Below are 26,130 nucleotides of genomic sequence, written 5' to 3'. Positions count from 1 at the left end.
TTTTTTTTATTCAGACTGATATATTACACATTTTTTAACACTCCATTCATCATATAATGTAGTAATATATTTGCATAAAAAACGCATTTATAATTAAAATAAACACATTTTTTTATTTGTAATCTTACTAATTAATCTTATACTTGAAGTTTGGAATTTCCAAATTGAATGTATCATGTCGTATTTATACATTAGAGCTTTGGATCATTTAAATCAAATTCTGATTAAACAGTGATTAATTCAATTGACAAAATTGTGTACAAAAATTTTTTATTCTTTTATTATATAATTCTTTATTTAATATTTCTAATTCTATGTCAAACATATAAATAAAGATTTTATATTTATAAATTTGTTAATTTTAAGCTAATGCAAATACTCTATTACTTATAGATTATTGTCATAGATTGAGTTAATTGGAGTTTGATCAGAATGATCTTAAGAGAGAATTAATAATAGTTTGTAATATTTTATATATAATAAGAATATTTTATAAATTCTAATATATACTAAAAATCTGTTTTGAATATTTGGAGATGTATCTCTATTTTTATTCCTACAAAACTTAATATTTACTTATTGTTTTGCGATCCAATTCGTTCTTGAAAAAGATTAAAGTTTTGCTTAAAAAAAATTTAAATTTTCGAAATGAGATTATAATGTATCAGAAGTATATTATTAATATATACACATAATAAACAAAAAAGTAAAACGATAAAATTTTCGCGATTTCTAATAATTTATCAATTTTAGTAATTATTAAGTCAAAAATGTACGTAACAAAAAATTTATAAATCCTCCATTGAAATAAGGGATTCGAATCTTCGTTGAGCAGGGTTTGAGTCTTGACTAAATGGGATTTAAATCCTTACTAAACAAGGTTCGAGTCTCCGCTAAGCAGATTCGAGTTTCTGCTAAATCTTACGCTGCTAAATCTTCACTATGAATAGAATTATGATAAAAGTAGAAGTGGAATAAATTAATTTAATAAAAAATATTATATAGAATCAATTAATTTAATAAAAGATCGAATATCAAAATATTCGCTCGATATTTGACTATTTTTAGTTATTAGGTGCTTTCCATTTACATCAAAACTCAGATAAATCTCACTTCTGTCTTTCTTCAACATTCATGTTAAAGAAAGACAGAAGTGAGATTTATCTGAGTTTTGATGTAAATGGAAAGCACCTATTATCGAGCGTAATTTTCTGTTAATTCGTGTAATTTATCTGTTATTAGAAATTTTATATAAAATGACGAAATTACGAACATTTTTATCTAGATATATATTTTATAATATAATTAAAACGAGATACAAAGAAAAAAGATTCCACACTTGCGTGACAACGATGGAGAAAAAAATCATCCATCAATCAGAAGAGAAAAATGTTCCATCGAGTTGTACGTCATATATACAATTTCGCCTATTTTATATTTGTCATTATTATTAAGTATAAATCGTGTGCGCTTTAAATAAAACTTGTAGAGTTTTTATAAATCTGGCCAAAATAATTTATCGTGAGATATAATAAAACGTTACAAGGGTTTTTTTTTTGGAAGAATAGGATAAAAGAGAGCATCCCAGTGAGAAATGTTGGTCGAATCTACATCGATTCGACATCGATTCGACGAATGATTTGTCGAATTGATGTCGAATCGATGTCGAATCGATGTAAATTCGACCAACATTTCTCACTGGGATACTGAAAAATTCGCATGCCGATATATATAAAACTGTGTACCTTTAATAATCTTCAAAAAGCAAGCGCGATATCGCGTCTACCGTCATCCGCGATAACGAATAAAAGAAAATATAGTAGGAAACGAGCAGCTGTCATTGAAATCGTATTAAATAAGTTCATTACGTGTGTTAAGTAAGCTTCGCGCGTCATTCTATAAATATTGCATACAACGTGTAAACTCGCGTCAATCGATTACCGAGAGACTCCTCGCAACGCGAGCTTGTCACATACATCGCCGTTCGCGACTCTATAATCGCTGTAACAATAACTGAGGCACGTAATTCCGAAAATAGCGCCGGCAAGAGCGCGTTAATGGCTATTTCAAGTCGCGTGTTACTACGATACATGTGTACATCGCGAGAGGCTGCCTTCCAGCGCGAAGATATCGAAAGGTGCGAGAGAGAGCGAGAGAGAGAGAGAGAGAGAGAGAGCGAGAGAGGGGGGAGAGGGGGAGAGGGGGAGAAAGAGCGCGTTTCGACATTATTCGCGTATTAGTTCGCTTCTATGTATAGACTTTGGTCCTGCGTATCAGGAAACAGCCGGTGTGCGGGACAGGCAGGAATTGCAAGCGGGCTCGCCAGGACGCTCTCCCCCAGTGTCGGTCCCGACGGTCAAGGGCAGTGGCGTCGCGTGACGTCACGCGACGCTGCAGTGACGCAACTAGTCGTCAAGGGCAACCCGCACGGTTATGGTCGCTTGGCAACCCCTTTTCGCCCTACTACTCGCTGCTGTATACTCCCGCTCGCCCCCATCCCCCCCCCTCCCAGCCACCCTTATCCCACTTCATATCGCAGCCGCACTCTCTATCGCGTACACGTGCCGTTGCTCAATGAACTCTCTCCCCGCCCCCCCCCCTCTCTCTCTCTTTCTCTCTCTCGCGCGCGCTCCTCTTCTCTCCTTTCCTCCCCCTCCCCCTCCCCTGTGGCGCCATCGTCGCCACTCTTTCATTCTCCGTGACGTGACCCTAACCCCTAGCCAGGACCTTTCGCGGATGCTGCGACGTAGAGGAGTAACGACACGGCGCACCCCAACAAAGTTGCTCCCCTCGTCACCTCCTGGGATTTTTCCTCTTTAATAATATCAGCGCTGCTAATTCTGAAAAATAACGATTCGAGTCGTTGAAATAGTAATCAAATTCGAATCATATATACATATAGCGTGTAATGATGTAACAATTTTTTCGACTCCAAATTGACAGGTGAAATCGTGTGTGACATTACGCTTTACCAGTCGACAAATAATCGATTCAATTATTGTTCAATCAGACATGAAATTATAGACAGTTACTGTAACAGCTGTTTATGAAATAAATTATAGTACAAAGCATAAAAATTCATAGTCGAGAAAAATTTTAAATTATGTGTGTGTGTTTTTCCTCGATACAAAATATCTTATTAAACATTTTTCTCTTGCTCGTCCAGATGTAACATGAATAAATTGAAAGAGGAAAAAAATATCGTTATTACAATAAAATATGAGATATCGTTCACATATCTTAATAAGGAGAATTTTACATTAATTTGCAAGAGGAAACTTTATTGAACGGAGAAAAATAATAGCAGCGACACAAAAAAGCGAGATTGTGCGTCCCAACTCGGGACAGATATCTATTAAGATAAACGAAGAAGAGGGAGAAAAGAGAGAGAGAGAAAGAGAGAGAGAGAGAAGAGACACGTATCGTGTCGTAAGAGGGGCAGAGAACGAAAGGTAGGTAAAATAGAAAAGGAAGAAAAGGAAGAGAAGTCCTCGCGCGCGGAGGGATTTCTCGCAGTGAGACGGAGAGAAGCAGAAGGTATCGCGAAGTGCAGAGAAGGCCTCATCTCGCTCTCGGTCCTATTTATAGACATGCTCTCAGCTTCACTCGTGCCCACTGCTCGCGCACTGTCTTTCTTATATAGGTGGCTGTATACCTATATATAGTGACTGTATTGCGCGTCTCTCCCTGTCTCTTTCTCTACGCACGAGCTACCAAAACCGTGCAAAATATTCGAGAGATCGATCGCGTGGATCCAAAAACCGCGAAACCGCTTACCTGTTTCTTACAACCGTCGCAGCGAATGTGCGTGAATATATTTTTCTCGCAGGATACTTTTACAACATCGATGCGTGTGTTTGTGAAGAAAATATGTATGCGCTTGTTCGTCTTATTGTCAAGCGTTTTAATATACACCTCCTAAAACTTTCTGAGAACTTGATCACTTTTCGAGCGATGCGCGCGATGACAGATTTATAAAAATTGCGACCGAAATTTTGTTACTTTAATTAAATTGTTGCCAATTTTTACTAGAAATAAATTTTGACAGTAAAATTATATTCTTGCTCAATATTGAATCGAAAACAGATACGAATATAAATATGATATGTCGCGTTGAAAATTGAAGGGATAAATTTCATCATCAAAATTTCACTAGATGCATGTTATAATTTTTTGAAAATTTAAAAATTTTATTATTATATATATCACATTATATGTATATCGCCAATTAAAATTCTGTTTGAGTAAAATTGCAAGTAAATATTGAAATTTTATTATTTATTTGCTATTCAGCGGAATGCGCAATGTGTCAAAATCTCTTCTATTTAGTTGTATTTTATAAACTACATTAATATTTATATTAAAGAAATTTATATTTCATTTTTTCATCAAACGATTATAATCAAAAAGAACTTAATTTGAAAAAAAGGGCTCAAAGAGAGAGAGAAAAAATACACAGTTTTATAAGTGATATCTTTATTAACTTTTTTATATAATTGGATCCAAGTTTCAGGTTAAATAAATTAATTAAATGTTGCAAATTCTTTTAGGAGATTCTCAAATTTTAAGAAATTAATTTGTCTTAATACTATTGGAATGCTTATGATTATGTATAGATCAATGCTTTGCAAGCTTATATACATTTTGTTTGTTACACAAGAGATATCGATAAAAGAAAAGAATTTGAGACTCAATGGCATATTTTTCAATTAAAACTGATTTTTTCTACAATTAATAAAAATCGCATGTTGATAATGTTTGAATAAATGTATAATTGAAAAATCAAAGATTTCTTATGTGCGAGAGTGTATCAAAAATAAATAAAATTTTATATTCAATATATATATAATTTCATTGGAACATGTTAATGAAACATAAATTTAATGTTTAGTTACTAGTTTAATTTCCTTTAAAAAAAATTGATTCCAAATTGATTAAAAAATGCACTCTCCAATTTTTAAATCTTAAATCTCCTTTGTAACAGTCTGTATTGAACTCTTGTGAAAAGGTTACGAAAATAATCAAACAACTTACTCTCGAGTCAGTGTTAATTGTATTTCTGTTAATAATTGTTGCAAGAGATTGTTCGCGTTACCCGTTTCGCAAAGAGAAGCATATGCAGGAGCGATGATGACAACACGAATATACAGGTAGTTGGGAGCTTTTGTTACGTGCATTGCACTCGGAGCGTCATATGTATAATAATTATATATAATTCATCTAGCGATAGAGAGGATAATACTATCTGTAAAAAGAAAGTATTCGCTCGAGGACGCGCTTACGTTACTTTGCGTTTACAATTATGTCAAAGAGTAGTGCGTATCATCGCGTTCGCATACGCCTATACAATGTATCCATATATATATGTGTGTATGTGTGTGTGTGCGTGTGCGTGATGTGTGTGCGCATACGATTTTTTTAGTATAATTTGTGTAATTTGTGGATACCACGCCGGTTTTCTGTCATTTTTGTAACGCATTGCACGATTGAATATAATAATATTTTAATAATAAAAATAATTATTTAACATTAACAATATATTCATTTGAAATATAGTCATTTTGTTAATAAATAGAGCAACATATACATAACATTAACAATTGCTAAATATGTGTACACGTATGAGATAGTAATGCGAAATGAAGAAAAGAAAGATGGCAAGAGAACGACGTTAGATTTTACATATACATACAGCAATTTTATATATATATATATCTATATATATATGTATAATAAATTATATACATATGTACATGAAATATTTCTTTCAACAACGATAGTCACGTAAATCTAATTACAATTTTATTGGATTTTTTTACAATAATATGGAAAGGGAAAGGCAAGAATGACCGAGAATTGGAAGTATTTGACGGAGACAGCCGAGATTTAGCGTGTTCGGAGCACGAAGAAAATACGATGATACACAACGCAGGTATAAGATATGAGAAAAATCAAAAGGAAAGCGATCACTGCAAGATCCAAATTCGTCACATGTGCCAACTCTATAACAAGTTATATCGAGAAATTTACGGAAATATTGGCTTCCGATAGAGATACATACGCAACGATGTAGCACCGAAAATGTAACAATTAACATAAGTTTCCTAACGGCATTTATGAGAGGAGGAACTTGTTTTAGCACCTATGCATCTTCTATAACGCAATGCTGTAAAATTGTTTTCAAAAATAAATACTTTTATATCTCGATGATTATTCTCGTGTGTGATTCGGTTGTATGTGTGCGAGAATTATAGTTATATACAAATATACTTAAAAAAATATCTCTATTTCCGTTGCTGCGAACCTTGTCAACAATCTCCGCTGCGTTAGATAGATCTGTCTAATAAGAATACAGCTCCATGAAACATGAATCGTTCTTTTGAAAACTTGCGCTTGGACCGCACGAGTCTTTTAAATTGCGCGTGTTTGATAGGGACGCAAGATGTATATGTGTTTTAAATATCGAGAGTCCCGAGAGTTCGTATCGACCGTGTCGATACATAATATTTATCGTTTCACGAAGCATTACATTCTCATACACAGTCGTTCGTATGCAATGAGAGAGAGACGCATCGCTCCTCTTCTCTCCCCTCCCCTTTCTCTCAATCTCTCCCTCTCTCCGTATCTTCCGCTTCACTCCGCGATGATTCTCGGAAGCTGCGGATGGTATCGATTTTATGTTATACAATTGCACGAAAATGCTCTCGCAACGCTCAATGACATCTAGATACGCGACTGCTGGTGAATATCTCGCGACATTCGCGCATTTAACTCGTGTCTGGATACAAGCTAAGAGATACCAAGTACATGTAAAGCGGAGAGAGAATAATGTGTTTATCGTTTTCATATTTTAAGAATGGGATTATATGCACTTTGATAATTAACTTCCATTCAGTTGCGGTTAAATATAAGTTCGTTTCCGATGATTGTATAAATGCCTCGAATATACTTTAAGTACTTGAATTTTTCGCTAGGTGAGACGCGAGAAACATGATTTTTTTGGTACAGCGAATAACTATTATATTCTCATACGTTTTTCAGTCAACGATAAATCTCAAAATACATAAAGTTCTTACAACACGAGTATCAACTATATCTGGCAACGCTTAATTCTTATTCTTTGATTCACGACAATTTTTAAAATGAGCAAATGTTGTTTACTTTACAATTACGTAGATACGATATCTGAAATGTCCAAATTCGTTTCGTGCATGCAATTAATTCGTATCCAGTCATGCATACGAGATAACGTAATTAGTTGATGAGCCGACGATAAATGACGGATCAGTCGATGACGGTTTCGGCCGTCTAAAGGTCTCCGCGTTTTCTTCATCGGTCATCACGAGAGACGAAAGGATAGGGGAAGGGGAGAAAGGGAGCAGCGATCCAAGAGAGAAGGAGATGGAAGGGGGAAAGAGACGGGAGGATAGAGGGGGACATAGATCACAATTTGTCAGAACATGACACAAACGTAATGAGATCTCTGAACGTTAAAGAGAATTTTTCAACATCGTTGTAACTCGTGGAATTCATTGATTGCAGGGTGACGACGCGTGACTTTGAGGGTGGCTTCTCGGATTAGCGTGAGACGCCTCCCGCTTCAGCCTCTGCTTAAGATGTACTTTCGCGTGGCGCTTCTTCTCGTCGCTCCTGGCGAACTTTCGGCCGCACTGATCACAGCAGAACGGTTTCTCCCCGGTATGCGTACGCACATGGGTGGTTAAGTGATCGCTCCTAGAGAAGGAGCGCATGCAGATGCGACACTGGAACGGTTTCTGCCCCGTGTGAATGCGAATGTGCCGGGTGAGCTCGTCGCTGCGGGAGAATCTGCGATCGCAACCATCCACCGGACAGGCGTACGGCCGCTCGTGCACCGGCGTTTTGCTCGGTCTATTCGGATACTTTCGCGGTTTTACGGGGACCAGTTGAAGCGGTAGCGTGCTCTGCTGATAAACTTGAGAGAGGATCTCGTGGCCTTTCGACGTGCTCGGGTTATACTCGGCCAGCTGGACTCCTGCGGAACCGGTATTGGACGGCCGAGCTTGTTGTTGTTGTTGCTGTTGCTGCTGCTGCTGCTGCTGTTGTTGTTGTTGAGCTTGCGCCTGAGCTGGTTGAGGCTGTTGCACACTGGGAGTGTAACCGGATGTGCCGGTTGGCTCCTGCTTTAACGTTGCTTCCTGATGATGAGTGTGCGAGTGATGGTGGGTGAGAAGACTGGGATCGTAAGCCTCCTCGTGTGCCGTCAACCAGGCCGCAGGAGTGGTAGTTGGCGTGTCATGGTAACCGGGCGGCGGGGGTGGTGGCTTCGATTCGACCTGCAGCAATTCGACGGTCTCGCCGCTATACGCGGTCGAGTGAAGGTTGGGGTGAAGGAACGGTTGACCCGTCAAGGTTAAGGTTGGCGAGGGTAACGGCGCCCACAGCTCCTGGCTCGCTGGCTGTTGTTGTTGCTGCTGCTGCTGCTCGCCTTGAAGATTGTTCAGAGGCGAGGACTGCGTGCAAGTCGTGGTAAAGACTCCGCGATAGGTCAACGTTGGTACGTTGCAGATATTTACGCTCGTCGCGGGGACGGTGGACGTGGAATGCGGGGAGGAATACAAAATTACACCACCTTGCAACACATTGCAACGATCCGTCTCGTCCTGGGCTTGATGGTGGCGCGATGGTGGACTGCTCGAGGAAGGCGCGTTTGACGTAACGGTATTTCGCGTATCTTGGTGGTGATGATGATGGTGTCGATGATCTCTACCGGATGCGCCGCTTTCGTCCTCCTCCGCGGTCGCCTCTTCCAGGGAAAGATCCTCACCCAGACTGCCTGTAAAATATCAATAAAATCACTTTGTTTTACTCTCAACTTTAGATATATGATGCGTGTATCACGTATGCGCGTTTTACATATATATACGAGCAGGCGTGTATTTATTCTTCCAAGAGCCGACAGGAAGAACCGTGCGATACGGGGGTGACTTTATCTAACAGCGGTTCTATCTGTTGTCTGCATCCTGCCGCGTTTCGTTACTTCCTTTCTCCGTATATGTTATAATTGTGCTAACTAGCTCTGAAAAAGTACTTGCTAAAATTACAAAGCGTTACGTATTTTTCATTGAAAAAGTTTCGCCAATTTTTCCATAGCACATATAATGGCGTTTGATACAACGCCCCGAGAAATAAAATATATTACAGATTCTTGAAAAATTGCGTTTGCGTTTTTAATAGATGTATACGTACTTTTATGACGGAAATGAGAAAAAGAAGTACGTAATACATGCGCATAGAAAAGATCGCACACGACAATTATCCGAGGATTATTACGGTACTGAGGGTGACGAAGGTGGGGAGGGGAGGCTGAAAGCATGAATGAACCGACCAAGGGATAGTAGTGGGAAGAGGAAGAGGGGTGGTGATGCAGGTTCAAGAGGAGGGTCTCTGAATGTCGGGGTCGTTGAGTATTGATCCGCGACAGGCGGACAGACCTTCGATATTACGTATTTTCGCGGACAGTGTAATAAACGTCAGTAACGCCTCGTGATTCTTCGTCGCAGATGCATCTCCTTTAAGAGCGCATTCGAGGGCGAATTTAGACGAATACGTCCAAATTCCCGCGAATCATGGAGATGTTCGGGATCAGGGTATCAAGAAGCGCGAAGAGTTTGCGTAAACGTATCGAAAGCGAAAGGTTGACGAAAGCGAAATATAATATCCCGAAAATTTAACGGCATCGTATTTTCATTGCTCCTTTTACATGAGATTGTCAACATGAAGAAATATAATTATATAATTAATTAACATAATTAATACGGGAGGAAAAAATAATGTTTATCTCTAAATAAATATATATCGAGAAAAATAAGACACGAGGGAGAAGTAAAACTGTCGTCGATCGATTCTCGTCTTAAGGATAGCTGATGTGATGTAGATACCTGAGATCGGTGGCGGTTCGACAAGGGCGGAAGGGCCGAAGAAAGAGGGTAGGTCGCTGCTAGTGGTGACCGGGGTGTTTAAATCACCAGGCTTATCCTTATCGTTCGAATCGTGAATATCGCTCCTGCAGTTTCTGATACACCCCTTATCATCGTCATCGGTCTGCCGATGCCTCTTGCCATCCGTCGCGTCGACAGATGGTGACGATGCATCGGCGTGCAAGTGATGCTGATGATCGTCCAATCGATGATGATGCTGATGATGATGATGATGTTGCTGCTCGTGATTGTGCTCCGCGGAGTCGGTCGGGCTGATTTGAAGCTGCGTGTGCAACGGCACGCACGAAGACAGGGAAAGCGTCGGTATAGTCTTGCTGCAGCTGGTGGACGAGTTTGTGTACGTCACGGGGGTCCCGCTGATGCCGCAGGTGACCGAGGAGGGGTTGGACGAGTTGTACGGTAAACACGCGTCGAAACTGAGCTGCACCGTCTGCAGATTAAACGTCGCGTGGTGATGATGATGATGATGATGACCAAGGGGCGGCGAGGAGAGCAGAAACGGGCTGGTGGCTGCGTGCGGCTGCGAGCCCACCACCTCCATGCCGTCCATCGTCATCCTCTGGAGCGGGTCGCCTTCCTGGGCGATGGCAGAATCCTCGGTACCGCACTGCGTGTCCTCGCCTGCGGTTGTATCGTTTAACGTAATTATTATGGTTAGAATATTGTCGTTTCTCGATCACCCTCTGATCGTACACGATTAACTTTCCTCCTCTTAATAGCGCGGGGGTTATAATGCGTTAACGATACTCCGATATGTAATATCGGGGTGTCTTACGATTCTCTCTCTCTCTCTTTTTTTCGTTCTCTTCTCGGCTAGTAGGATTAGTAGCAGCGATTAAGCGTGCGTGGCGCGTTTCTCGCTCGATCGCGTGGCGCGAGCCTTCGGTTAACTGGATAGAGCTGTTTGCGCGCCGGCTGATACAACAAAGTATCCTTCTTCCCGCCTTTTTATTTCGATAGACGCCACCGGCCGGCAACACTACGTGCGCGTGTTGCGGAATGGACCACCACCAACCGACCACTAATAATCACCATCACCATCACCATTACCACCACCGAGCGTTGTAAGAAGCTACGCGTGTATGACCGTCTCTCGCATACGCATAGATTTCGCCAACCGGTCGGTTCGGTCGAGTACCTGGCACCGCCGTTTCCTCGTCAACGAGAAGAAGCTTACGAACGAGGTGCAATTTTTCCAATTAATTCTCCTCTTCTCACCTTTCGACAGAGGGTACAGACGCGTCGAAGGAGCCGATGTAAATACGCGCGAAGCGACTCGGAGAAGCAAAGACGAGTACTCGTGCGGCGAGAAGACGTGTCCGGCCGCCGTCGCCGTCGTCGTCGTCGTCGCCGTCGTCGCCGTCGGGTCCACGCGTACTCCGAATCTGTGCGCGCAAGTGAGCGAGAGCAAATACAGTGTTTGATCTCCGAGAACGTGTGCGTAGGCGCGCGAGCGAAAGCGCGCGCGCGCGGGATCGCGCGCGTTACGTTGCGTCGCCGATTCTCTCTCTCTCTCTCTTTCTCTCCCGTTTTCTCTCTCGCTCTCTCTATCTATCCATTTATTCGTCCTTGTTTCTCCTTCCGTATATTCGTTTCTCTCTCTCTCTCTATCTCTCGTTCTTTACAAGTCTCCTTCGTTAGGTATACGTTTCGACCGAGAGTGTATTGGCTCGTGCACAGTGATTGTTAAAGGACGCGCAATGCGTGGGGGTCGCGCACGAACTGAGCCGAGCGGCGGCGCGCCCCGTAGTTTTATGAATGGACCGCCGAGACTGTCCCATATTTGGAAGCGCCGAGTCGACCGCCAGCCAATCCCCGCCCGGCGGTCCTCCGTCTACGCACGCGTGTGTGCGCCATACGTCTTCATACATATGCGCGTGTATTTATACATGCCAACGTATATATATATATATATAGTGTGTATCTGTGCGCACGTATTTAAATATATACGCGTATATATTTAATTACACGCATACGTCTCGTATATATATATATATATATATATATATATATATATATATATATATACATGTATATGTACACATACATATATGTATAAGCTGAACGATCCACAGTTCCCCGCTTCTCGCGCCGTCGTAGTCGGCAGTCGGTGCTTACGAACACGTCTATCCCCACCAGGTATCGCTCTTTCGCGCTGCCACCTTCCCCTATCTCCCTCCGCGTACTAGCGTCCCACCATGGGAGCTTCCTCCTTCTCTCCTTCGCTCTTTCCAATCTCTCCTTCGTCGTTGAGGCTCCTCTCAACCCCGTTCACCGGTGACGTAGGCTCTGTGACGTAGACTCGAGGCGCGCGACTGTTGTCCCCCACGAGGTACTTTCGAGAACGCGCGAACACGCGACGGAAGATGGAGGAAAAGCAATAGTTAAGAGCGTAAGAGCGGAATCGGTCCGATATATCGGAGCTACCGTCATCGACGAACGTCTAATATTGTCAGAATTTTTTCTTCATCAGAAGAATACCATTTAATCTCTTAACGAGGGAAATTGCTATCGTCCTGTGCCTTTTATCTTCGAATGTACATATTTGCAATGTTAAAAGAAGCAAATTGTCGATAAGATTGTTAATGCCGATCTTGATTATTTCTGTTATAATGTTGGCCAATGCATTATTAACTGTCGCTATACCTGACCGATATAAATATAATATATATAAATTAAACTAAATTACTTTTTAATACTTTATGCGCGAATCGTATTCAAATCCTAGAGAAACGTACTCACTTGTGATGTGGAATACAAATGTATGTCCGTCTCTGCCGCGTTATATCGCTAACTAAATCCGCTAAAAGGCGCGCAATGAAATATCGCAGATCGCTATTCGCTTACATGTTGTCCGGGATGATGTGGAAAAATCGATCGCGGAGCAAAGGACTTGTTCTCGTCTTCCTGCTACGATATCTACGCATCAAGAGCAAAAGTTTCGCGCTTGGCCGCATAAATAGTTACGCACTAGTCGCTTACGAGATAAGCGCGACATATCCACATCACGCACATGCATACACAAATATATATATATATATATATATATATATATATATGTATGTATGTATAAATAAATATATATATGTATAAATAAGGAGAAAGTAATTTTATATCCTGGACATGGGTGTACGTGGTTCCTAACATTTGTAGGAGAGCGCGTGTCCGCCATACGCGAGGCAGACCGCACTCTCTCAGGAGGGTAAGAGACGCGTGCCATTTGTGCGGACGCGTGCGTGCGCCCGGTTAGCAGTCACGTATATACGCGCACGCGCGTACGATCTTTTTCTCGCGGGCGTCTCGCAACCACCTGATGCCCTATTTGGCACCACGCGCTGCCACGCGCCCGTTCCCCCCTCTCCCTCCTCTCGCTCCGTCTCGCTCTCTTGGTATTTCGTCCCCTCTACCCTCTGCCTATCTCTTTATCTCTCTCTCTCTTTCTCTCTATCTGCTTCTATATTATATATTAGCTTTTATTTTACCTTTTGAAATTTTGTGTGCGTTGAATAATTATCAAAATAAAATGTAGCGATGGTGATAAAAAATGTAACGTGTCCTCCAATACATCCCGCAATTTTTTAAATATAATTAGAAGCGTATAATATTTGATTTCATTTTTTTCACGTATACAGGAGACAAATCGTATCAATGTAAGATAAAAAAGTGAGATTTAAAAAATCAACTGCGTGTTTTTGAGAAAAATTTTTGAGAAACACGAGTTTCTAGATCGATCCAACACGTTATCCGGTATGATTGATCGAGTATGTTGCACGGTATGCATTTCATCCGTTTTATTCGATCGACTTTGCGTGAAACCGATGCACGCACACGAGAGCAAAAGAGACAGTGACGCACGCCGACGACGTTGATCTGGCACAACAAAATGTTCTAAAATTATCAGTGGCTCTCGAGGTGGTGGGCGCGCACTATTCGTGGCCCTAATCGACGCGATTTTGCGCGGGCGAACGGCGTTATTTCAAGCCGCCACGCAACCACCTGAGCGACCCAGCATCCCCAAATACCCGGGATGACTAGTGCGAGCGTCAAATATTTTCCTATGTTGCCGATGAGTCAGTTAACCGATGATACAAGATTTTTGGCAGCGTATCGTCATTGCCTTGCGTCGTCTTATATTCCTTGCCCTCATCGTTACTTTGCTTTCTCTTCGGCGCACATACTCATGCACGAGATATCGTACCTTCATCGTGTTAGTTTTATAAATTAATAAATTTTAGATAAATACATTTCGCCTGATTTGAAATAAAAATCTTTCGAAACTTCACAGAAGATACCGTAAGAATGATAAATGGATCGGTGCGATAAAATTATGAAAATCTAACTCATGTTGGATCGATAGCGAGGAGTAAATTGAGATATTTTCAAATAATGCTATACGTAAAATGTATGAAAAGCGATATATGTTCGAGATACTGGCACGAAATTACGTGTGATCCTGAATTCTTATATAATGCTCTTTCAAAGTTGAATAACATATTGGCATGCGAGAAGAATTGAAAAGTTAGGATACAAAAAAAACGAAAGAATTGTTTGGTAAAATTTATATATTAGAATCAAGGAAAGACGCGCATTTATTTACAAAATTAATCAATTTTCTTTGAATATATATAATAATATGCGTATTAATAATATCCTTGGATATTCAACTTTTTATTTGCTTCATTTAATAATTATTTTATTGCGTTTTACTTTGGAGATTTTTTTATATTTGTTCAGTATCTTTTAAAATACATAAATGATGCGGCTTGATATATTATTTCTCTAGTAATTCTTGTGTATTTTAAAGCGTACTGTTTGAAAACTTTGCACGGTGATGCATAGTTCAATTTTGGAAATTACAAATATGGGCCGCTTAAATAATAGATTCTAGAATAATATACGGTGTAAAAAATATGTCGCAAAAAAGTGTAATTTTAATCTAAATACTGTATATTTCTCATGCTTTTTTTACACTATATGCAGAATAATTGCTGTAGGCGATGCGTTTTAAATCGCTCCTGTATCGAGCCGATCACTTTGCTATTACGTACTTTGGTGCTATACAAGTGGTGAGTCATGTGACGAGTCGCGAGGCTTTCGCACGTTTTTGCGCGATACCAAGATACGTTACCAAGATCGTTGATTAATGATCGTTTCCGGTAGATACGAGCATTTACTTCGACCTTTCAGAGGCTTGTTATTGCTATGATGAGAGTGTTATTTCCGATTATGACAGTAACTGCCATAGAATTCTATGTCAGATCAATACAATGCGATTTAAAATTTAATTATAAAACTTATTAAACGAGACACAGAGTTCGAAACGTATCTGTAAAGTGCTTCATAACTCTTCAAAGTGTAAAGTTAATATTTTATCAATGCATTTAATCCATCAAAAGAGTTTCTTTTTACAACAGATTATAAATATATGTAATGTAGCGCTCTTGTAACGGTAAATTACAGAAAAAAAAACAGCTCTCTTTGTACAATTAAATTAATATGCAGCGGTATTTCTAAAATCATTCCTACAGGCTATGTTATCCATCATAGTCCATAAAACGGGACTTGAGCTTCTTTCCTGTGTACACTTTAGAATAAAATTACCGAGAGCAGAGTTTGCCAAACAAAACGACATTTGTATCAAAGAGAGAAAGAGAGACAGAAAAATTAATTTGCTCGACAATTTCTTAAATTTGCTTATTCGTTTCTCCTTGATGGTAAGATACTGATAAGTTGATAGAATTTCAAGCCATGATGTGATGATTAAAAATAAATTTAATTAATTAAATTACAATAACCATGACAAATAGCATGATAAGAAAGCGTCTGCATCGCGAATAATTTTCGACGGACAGCTATACAATTTCGGATATTGGCGAAATAATCGAAAGCAACGGCTTGGGATCAGTTACGAATTTTCCAAAAATGAATGCTTCGTTTAAAGAGAATGTAAATTTATCGGCGTGGAGGCGTAGAAGCGAATTTACTATTCCGAGGAGAACTGTGCATTTTAACTATAATTTATATCGCACTTCCTCGTTTCTCGACCTTTTAATGCGCAATTCTGTTACAATGAGTACTTATGCGAGAGACACACGGCTGAAACCGCGCATCATGGCGGAACATCACGGTCGTAACTGCCATTATGTTGCGCTCCACGCACGAGAATTTGATTTTTCCGAAAGGGTCGCGTAACACGACCGCTTTCCTCAGGCATTACGCTGATGCGTAAAAGAGGTTCGCGCGAGATGTCCACTATTTCTGCACATTTTTTTCAACAACTCTATTAATAATGACCGGAGCAGCGGAAAAAGATTTACCACGTGAAGAAGTTACAAAAGCGTAATGCAAGCAAATATTAATAAACTGCGATAACGTCAGGACGAAGCTACGATAGGTGGGGAAACTGGACTGACTAAGAATATAATTGCTTTACGAACCGCGGATGTGTATACTTTATATAAAATTTCTGTTAAAAATATAACTTTTAAAATAGTGCGAGCATGTAATAAAATAAAGGAATGGACGTAATCGGATAAAATCAGAGAGCAAAAAAATATACGACAATCTTTTATGATTTTTTATCACGCGATTGTAAACAACAAAGTTATATATATATATTGTTGTAAAATTATTGTTTTAAAATTACCTTAAAGAATTTTTTGAAATCACAAAAAAATTTGTATCTTTTATATAAATCGCGCAATAGACCTTATCGGATTTTTATTAGTTTCCTCGAAACTAATTCTTTTCTTGGAACATTTTCACCGTGGAAAGCATTTTTATCATTTATATTAAGCATTTCGAATCAAAGTAAACTTTTTTTATCGAGTAAAAGAAAGTAAATAGGATTAAGAAAATATGGGCTATTTAAGTTGGAATGAAATGTACATATATTTAATGCTATAAACGAAATAATTAGATACTCCAAACATAATACGGAGATTGAAACTTAATTTCCAAAAATTTGTCATCTTTCGCACGTCTATGACGCGCATCCCCTCATTTAAATTGATGAAGAAATGAAACTTATATCCCTGGAATTTATGTTATTTTAGGATATCCAATCATTTATTTAATCCACAAAGGTAATTTCGGCTCTTGTTCTTTTAAAATAAATAAATTAATAAGTTCACTCGGAGGTGTCTGAAAAAGTTGATCCGAAAACGCGTGTTTCATATAAGAGATAATGGCAAGTCCACTCAGACAATCCTCCCAAGACTATTTTTGCACCGTGGCCTATCGATTTCTTTGATCCTCTCCCTCTCGTATACTATAGCTCGCGTGTACTTGGACGTCAACGACGGCTACGTATAACGCGTAGTTAACCCCCTTCGTCTTCTTCCCGCTTAGTCTTATCGGTCGATGCTGACGTAGGTGCTTCATACGTCTATGAGCCATTCATAGACGATAACAACTTACCAACACGCTGCTCGCCGGCATATTTTTATCACGCTATAACGCACGTATACGTACAAATCTGTATGCCACAGCGTAAAAATACACGGGAGCAACGTGTTAGTTCCCACATGCGATTATTGTGGCGATTCCTATGCGAAACCGTTGAATATAGCTCACCCTCCGTATGAATCCACGCGGATCGTTATATTGCGCGTAAGCGGGTCGATTTTTTATCGGGCATGTCTTTCGTCGCGACACCCCTTGACACTTGGATCGCCAAGGATATTAGATACATTCGTATATAAGTTTATTATTGTATTGTAAATTGGTCCTTTGATAGGTACTGGACAGGATGTGTGCGATAACGTATCAAAATGACATGTGGCCTTAAGCAAAGATCGTTCGAGATAATATCGCGTAACGTTAGTTATTAATCCAAAATGTGTCAAATAGGTAAAATGTTATTAATTGACATATATAGCGAAACGACTGTGTGTATAACGACTGTGTATAACGAGAGCCATTTAAAGTATCTGATTTTACGCTCTGTCGATCCGTTGAATGGATACAGCACGCATAGTAAGATGATTATACGGATCAATTTGAGGGATCGTAGTACACCTGTTACCGATTGTTCAAGTTATACGTCAATCATGTTGTTATGTTTTTATTTTTATTTATCGCGTTCCTCACATTTATTCGCGCATAATCGCATTTATCGAAATATAAATAAAAAACAACATATTATCTTTAATAATTAGGAATTTCGCTCAAATGAGTAAACAAAAATTTAATCAAAATTTAATTTAATTTTTGTTTAACATATTATCTAAAAAATCTTTCTAATAATAAATAAAAATAATAATATAATCATTTCCAGAAATAAAAATATAATATGCGGACATTGGCAAAATCTCTTCTTCGATCTTGTCCATGCATTTCACGACATGCCATAGAATGTTTTGCTCTAATCGATCCTTCAATGTTGATAGTTGCAAGAATGAAATATTATTGACGAGTGATATACGTTACTTTGTATTATATAAAATGTAAAAGCGATTTTAATCGACTTTTTTCACTCTGATCTGTTAGTCCCGATAAACGCGCTCGTTACGATATCGACGTTTGCACTTGTTATTTTATGTACGTAATTTGATTCATGATAAAAATTTTACAGTATTTTATCGATTGTCAGAGTGGATATACGTCAGCTTTGACGTATACGATAAGGTTCTAACGATGTTTCGGCATATGGTCGTGCCTTGTCACGCGACGTAAGTATAACGAAACAATACCTAGCGATTATTTTATTTTAAGCTGAATGTAGCTAATTTGATAATAGTGTAAGATTATGCCATTATAAATGTTTCTTTCCGGCAAATTATCTCAGATTGCACGTATAATTTTGTTTTTATATATTCCTTTCTCTCCCTTTCCCTCCCCTCCCCTTCTCCCTCTTCAAGGATTATTTTTAAAGACATTTCTTAAAAAGAAGTTCTCAAATTATCGGTAATAAGAGAAAGGTTTATTTTCGTAGCTGTTTTAGCAATTGTAATTGACACAAGAAATATAAGAAATGCAAATTCATTTTTTAATGCGATATCGTGACAATAGGAAAAGGCAAAGCGTACAAACTCTCTTTTCCAACAATTATTTATTTACTTTTATATATATAAATACACACAAAAAGCAATTATTCAATTATACAGAGTGTTTCTTAATAAGTGCGAAAAATTTTAGGAGATGATTCTTTATCGAAAATTAAGGGGAGTTTTTCATATAAACATATATCCTCCAAAAATGGGGGTAAAAATTAAGTTTTTATTTTTTTCTCAAATTTAGAACAAGTTAAAGAAATGAAATTAGGTGGATATTTTCTGCTAATAAAAAGATTATTTATTAATATTTTTTTCAGCCTCTTATATTGTTATAAGGGAATGAAACTAGCAACCCCTATTTAATTTTTTATTAGAACTTTTTAATATTTATATAAAATTGAATAACTGTTTCTTTTCTCTTGTACATCCATCGTTAAGAAATATGTCGTTTTATTATTTCGTGTTTCTTTTAAAATTAAAAATATCTATCAATCGATATATAAATATTTAATATAATATTGATAATGTGTATGTAACACATATGCATACGACATTATTTGTCGCCGTGAATTTACGTCTAATATTTTACAAATTTTGAAAATATCTTTGCGGAAAATACTCATTAGATTACAGAGAATGGTTGTGTTTATAGTACCAATCGATATTGCAAAGAATTTTATGATTGAACGCAACAATGTATTATAAAAATTGATGCGTGCAGATATCGTTTAGGCATAAAGACTTTTACGCGCAACTTTGAGAGAGAAATAAGGCAAAGATCATATAAGCTGCTCAAGCTAGCATTATTAAAAAGACGTCAATGAGTCGAGAGAGAACAAGAGAGAGGAGAGAAAGAGAAAAAGAGAGAGAGAAGGTGACTCGTTCCCTTTTATCCGCCCACTGTAGGTTCGTATATGATGTACGATTTCCTGTCTTACGAATCCATACAATACTAACGAAATGTCAGGCGTGTACATGCGATTTACTATACGCATTACCGTACGACACTCTAAACAATGACTTATGCAAAGCTGCGCTTCGATCCCCCATTCTCGTGCGTAAGTGAAAAAGAAAAGAGTTTCTCTCGCTTACGCACACGACGAGTTACATTTATTTTTGCGCAAAAAAAAACGCGCGAGAGTTTTTGCGAATTGGACGCGGTCCATTTGTACGGAAAGCTATCGTTAATCTTTTAATGGTTTTACATCGAAGGGAGACGTCTCTCGTTCCTTTGTACAAACTTGGACTAGCGATGCCCAATTCAACAGGACTGCCGACAGCGCGTGGAATTAAGAGTTATCGTTCTTCAATATCTTTTTTTCTCTTGCTCATGCTGAGCGACTCTCGACGCGGCCTCATTCTTTCATCTTCCCTATATTGTCTTTCGCGCTATCTAAAGAGCATTAGATAGAACCTAGATGAGAACCTATTACTAGCCATGCGATGAAAAAAGACGGTACGGGATATATTTAATCTTATTTCCGATATCAATTTATAAAAATATTGTGCGATTCTTAAATTACTTTATGTATGAAATATATGTGATGTGTAGGAGGTTTCAATGAAAAATCCGACGAGTTATTAGCAAAAGGATAAGAGTATCTCATGTGACAAACGTATGTGAATTTATAAACTCTCTCTCTCTCTCTTTTAATCTTTTTCGATTTCAATTCATAAAAATATTGTACACTTTTTAAATTATTCTATGTGTACAGTACGATTTAGAAGAAGTTTTTCGATGCCTAGAAGTCAAAAATTTTCTTGCATTTTCTTTTTGTATAATTTAACCTCTTAACCTTTTAATTTTTAATTTTATTTAATTCTACATTTAATTTATCTTATTTATTTCAATTTGTTTTTGGTTTCAATGGAAAGTTAACCTTTCAATTTTAATTTTATTTAATTCTACCTTTAGTTTATGTTATTTATTTTAATTATTTTAATTTTTCTTTTATAATGTTTTATTCATTGACAAATTTTGGACTGATTTCATTACAGGCATCGTCAAAATAAGAATAATGAGACACCGAATTTTTCAAATTTAACGTAATTTTAGACGGCACACTTTTGATATAATTGACTCCGATTATGTAAAGCCTTTATTATTTCTTTGTTTTTATATTTGCGCTAAAGATGACCCAAAAATAAGGTCGAAACGTTCGCAAACTTTTGTATCTATTATTTTAATATTTATTTGTTTTTATACAATAAATAACTGTGTAACAAGATCAACAATACGATATAGGAGATTTCAGCGAAAAGTCCGTTGAGTAGAAAAAAATTAAAATATCTTATGTATATCTTATGTCTATAAAATTCTCCATCTTTCTCCTTCCTTCTTCATGTATGTTAACTCGATAGTTTTTCTATTTGTTGTAATAATATATCGACATTTATTGCGGATTGCAAAATTGCAACTAAATTTTCAATATGCGCTAGTTTTATTTTCTATTAAATTGTAAATATCAGAAAAGTTGTTTTTTATATTGATGAATTTATTCATCATAAGCATTATAAAAAGAAAATTATGAACGTATAACAAATATCATTGTATATACATATGATGCCGAGTTTTAAACGTCAAGATCATCAAATTTACCAGCGGTTACCAGCGATATCAACGTCCGGTATCCGACGGCAAGATCTGTGAAATATTCGCGCGCATATTCGCAACTTGAACGCAAATATCGGAAATCTTGTCAAACTTTTCGAAACCTCTGACTTATAATTTCATTATATGCAAATACAATGGTTTTGTAAAATATATTCATACATTTAAATTGCTATAAAATTAAGTAAATTAAAAATCAAACTTTTACCGCCGGTGAAATTTTGCACAAATCGCCTCGTGTAATATAGCACATCCTAGTATTATATAAAAGATGAAACAGCTGAGATATTAATGCTGTCTAAATGCAAATATTAAATTTGCCTGTATAAAATTTAAATATTACAAATTAAAACGTGTTCGACGTTTGGTAAAAGCCTAGTATAAGAAGCATTTTTCATGTTTGCACATTAGAGCCTATAGCAAAGTTATCAGTATCTGAGCTATCTTTATGGTATTGTTGTTTAAACATGGTTAATGATAAAGAAGCTTTCGATTATACAACAAATAAATCGTTAGTTTTTCTGTCAATATCATAACAAAGTTATCGTTGCATAACATCTGGTTAGAAATGTTTAAAAATGTAAATTGTAAATTTTTAACAAAATAGGTAAACAGTTTCGAAAAATCATGGTTACGGGTTAACAAAGGGCAAACTACACAAATTACATCCGATCTAAAGTAACGAGAATGCTATTTTACCAAATTTTAAGGTTTAGTCAACAATTGGTATATTTGTATATGTCTGCACATATATAATCATATATACAAACATGTATATATCGATACATCGAATGGACGGTTAAGAATAAAATTCGACCAATTTGATGCCTGCGGAGAAATTTGGCGATGAACCGACACAGATCAATATCGAATAATAATAAATAATTATCACGGCAATAATTAATAAATTTAATCGACGTTCGCATCGTCGTCAATTACAACCGATTGAATTTCCGTGAACAAAATTTGGAACAATTTGTGCGTAGGAATAAATTTAATCTCGGGTTTGATATTTGAAAGAGAGATTTTATCGTTATCAACAACACACGCGAAGCGTCTTCTCACGAGCCACATTCGCGGTGACAAGAAACTTAATAGCCAGTCTAGAAATACAGGTTTCGATGTGGCGCTGATCTTAAAGCTCTTAAAGATCGATTATCATACATATAGTCGCGGAGTGCTTAGACCGGCAGCCGCAGCGGCCGGTACTCCTACTAGGATAAAGGGAAACTGCGAAAAAATGCCTCGAATGGCTCGAGAGCGACATAAATTACATCTCACGTCCATCCTGCCTGTGGCCCGTTGCGGAAAAATCGTCGCGGATAATAGCGTGCGAAAACATCGTATCTCGCGCGCGGCAGCGTAATAAATAACAAGCCGACTCTTTCTTTCGCGGTGAAACGGATTCGCGGACGGACCTTCCATTCGATTTCGCGATGTCACGCGTGAAATCGCTGCTCGCTCGACGGCATTACCTGATGGCGGCGGTGGCGGCGCATGATGATGATGATGGTGATGATGGTGGTGATATCCCAGGGCGGGCGGGGGCGGAGGATAAACCGCTCCCCAGATGCAGGACGCGGCCGCCGCGGACGGTTGATGCTGGTGATGCTGATGATGATGGTGCTGTTGGTGCTGCTGTTGCTGTTGCAGTAGCTGTTGCACTTGCGCAATGTCCACAAACTCTTGCAACTCACCCTCGGCCTCGGGCCGAGCGGCGTCGCGCACTCGCCCCTCGGTGGTGGGCACCACCGCGAACGAATTGCCACCACTGTTGTGCTGCAGGTGTTCGAATCCCGCGAGCGGATTCGCGGGCTCGTAATTGCTGCGCCCGGTCGTGTGTTCGCGGCGCATCGCGAGTGCCAGCATCTTTTCAACCTGTCCCGCTGTCGCCGGTTGCCGTCGACCGGGTGTCGACCCACGTGATCTGCCTCGATCGTTCCTCGCACCGTTTTCTACGCGCCGTTTTCGTCGACCCGTGTGCCTTTGTCGACGACGAGGAGAGCCCTGGGAAACGTTCGTACATGTCACGGCGTCGCTAAGACACCCTCCTAGGATCGTCCATCCGAGACTGTCCCGATCGCTTGCTTATTCTCGTCTTTCAACGATGGTTTGGTACAGGGCGATGAAAGTTGGGGGATGAATGGACGACGGTCAAATGGACGTCGACAGCATCCTGTCCTGCGTTTTGCGATCGCGACAAGTATTTTCATCTAGCGTACGCAGATTTCCTTCGACGATCTTTGACGACCGCTAACGTTGGAGAGAATAAAAAGATTCGCCGTCGTAAATTTGCGAATCGGTGCCTCCTCGATGGTAATCCGTGTCGACGAGTTCCGGGAATCGGTGTATCTCGGAGCAGAATTTTGAAACTCACGGCGTTAAATCTACGTATCGCTCTCTTTTGAGAATCTCGTCGAGGTAGAAGCACTTTGATCGGGGAAAAGAACGTTCTCCGGATGTCGTCGGCTGCAAAGGTGGTCGCAAACGTACCGGTACGAGTGCCGGTTGTACCGTATCACCAAAGGATACGAAGAAGGATCTCTCGCTCTTCTCGCGTTCCTCCGGCGCATCGACCTTCCGCTCTCTTTGACACGTTGGCCCCTCCTTTGATTCTCTTCCTCGCGCTCCTTGGACCTTTTCTCCTCTTTCGCGAACCTTATCTCGGCTATTCCTCCTCGCACGTCGGTTTCTATTATCACGCTTAGGCTCACTCACATCTACGGTCCCTCGTCGGTCTCGTTGATCCGATGGCCGATGGCCAATGGCGAAGAAGCGTGGCGAGGCGAGACGCGGCGAGACGAGGAGAGACGAGGCCAGGCCAGGCGAGGCGAGACAAGGCGAAGCGTAGCGAGGCAACTAAAGGGGTTCACGATGGCCCGCGCTAGACTAATAAAGCGTGGCTCGCGCGCGAAGCTGTCGGGTGCGAGCCTGGAGAGCGCGCTCGCACGTTCGCGCGTGCAACACTCATGGGAAGAAGCGAGGAGAACGCGATCGCGAAGCGGCCGATGTCGTCTCGCGCGCCGTTCGCGTTCGATTCGTGCGATCGCCGGCGATGACGGAGATTCAGCAGTGTCACGTGTGTCGTCGACATTACCCCGTGGTTACTCCCGCTACCGTTGACGGTGATTGTCTACGCGAAACAGCCCTCCTCCCTCCCTCCCTCCCGTCAGCCCTCTCCCCTTCCTCCCCTCTTCGTTTTAGCTTCCTCTCTCGGAGAATTCTCCTCGCCCTTGTCTCGCCCCCGTTTCCTCCGCGGGTTCCGGACCATTCGTCTCTCCCGCGTGGTCTGCAATCTCCATTCATTCCTTTCCCCCGCCACCCCCCGCGCGGAAAGATGTCTTCTCTCTTTCTCTCCGTCTTTCGCGCGCGCTCGCGTGTACCTTAGTTTCCCCATCCGAACCCGGTACATCTCGCCGGTGTCCTCTCTCCATCCGGCTATCCCTCCCCTTGGGTACCACCGACGACCGGCTCCACGTTCCCTTCCTCGAGACGCGATAGCGTCTCTGTCTCGTCAATCTTTCCTCTTTCTCGGTGCCCCGAACGTTTGAACACCAACGCGTTCATCGCCGGTACCACAACCGACGTTCGCCGAGTGACGTCACCAGCGTGGGCGCACCCCCGTACGAAAGAAAGAGAGAGAAGGATGGCCTCTTTCTCCCATCTCTCTTTTCAAGCGTGTCCTCTTTTCTCTCGTCTCTCTTCTTTTTTCTCTCCCTCTTTATCCTCGCGAATTCCACTCCTCTGGTTTCTGTGGTCCGAGTTTATCTCCTTTATCTCTCTCCTTTCTTACTTTTGCACGTGCATGCCGGAAGACGCGACAAATCGATCGGTGACACAATGCGAAAAATTATTGCCGAAATAGCGCCGAAAAAAATTTATATCGCAAACAATTTTGGCAACGGATAAAAGTACAGAAGCTGCGAGAAAACCTGAATGGACCAAGATAGCCCGCAAAACACATAGACGCAAACGCGCATCCATTCGACAAAGGGTTCAGAGGTCGTTAGCCTCGCAGCTTGAACCGATTTCGTCCTTTGAGAAAGGACGATAACTCTTGGGATCGGATACAGTTTACACTAATATTTTTAATAAAATGAGCAAAAATTAAGTGTGCGCTATGCTATCTCCATTTATTTATATGAGTAAAAATGCAAGCTTTGATTCACAATCTTGAATAAAAAAAATAAAAATAAATAATTAGGAATTTGGCTCAAATAAATAAATCGAAATTGGTACAAGAGCCACAGCGCAGGGGAAGAAACAACGGTTCCTTCTTACTGATTGTTGTTTATTTAAAAAAAAAATAAAGATGGAAAGAGGGAAAATTAGAAACAATTTATCACAAATGCCACTGTGAGAGATATATCGCCAAAATACTAATATTTTTAATAAAATGAGCAAAAATTAAGTGTGCGCTATGCAATCTCCATTTATTTATATGAGTAAAAATGCAAGCTTTGATTCACAATCTTGAATAAAAAAAATAAAAATAAATAATTAGAAATTTGGCTCAAATAAATAAATCAAAATTGGTACAAGA

The 26,130-nt window shown here is 39.6% G+C and overlaps 1 protein-coding gene across 1 annotated transcript; it reads right to left on the bottom strand.

Moving 5' to 3' along the window:
• Positions 1-5,034: 5,034 nt before the first annotated feature.
• LOC145972887 (uncharacterized) lies at positions 5,035-24,690 on the bottom strand. Its single transcript, XM_083101917.1, has 3 exons — positions 23,063-24,690; positions 9,921-10,601; positions 5,035-8,815 (listed from the first exon to the last, which is right to left on the bottom strand). Exons 1-3 carry the CDS (start codon positions 23,454-23,456, stop codon positions 7,530-7,532), a joined length of 2,361 nt encoding a protein of 786 aa, XP_082958043.1. The 5' UTR covers positions 23,457-24,690; the 3' UTR covers positions 5,035-7,529.
• Positions 24,691-26,130: the final 1,440 nt, after the last annotated feature.

The sequence above is a fragment of the Camponotus vicinus genome, unplaced genomic scaffold (assembly GCF_025532165.1).
Source record: "Camponotus vicinus isolate PSW18456_S1 unplaced genomic scaffold, iyCamVici1.0 SCAF_6, whole genome shotgun sequence".
In the NCBI taxonomy this organism is placed as follows: Eukaryota; Metazoa; Arthropoda; class Insecta; order Hymenoptera; family Formicidae; genus Camponotus; species Camponotus vicinus.
Note: the sequence above shows the minus strand (reverse complement) of the source record. Positions and strands in the feature narration are given on the sequence as shown.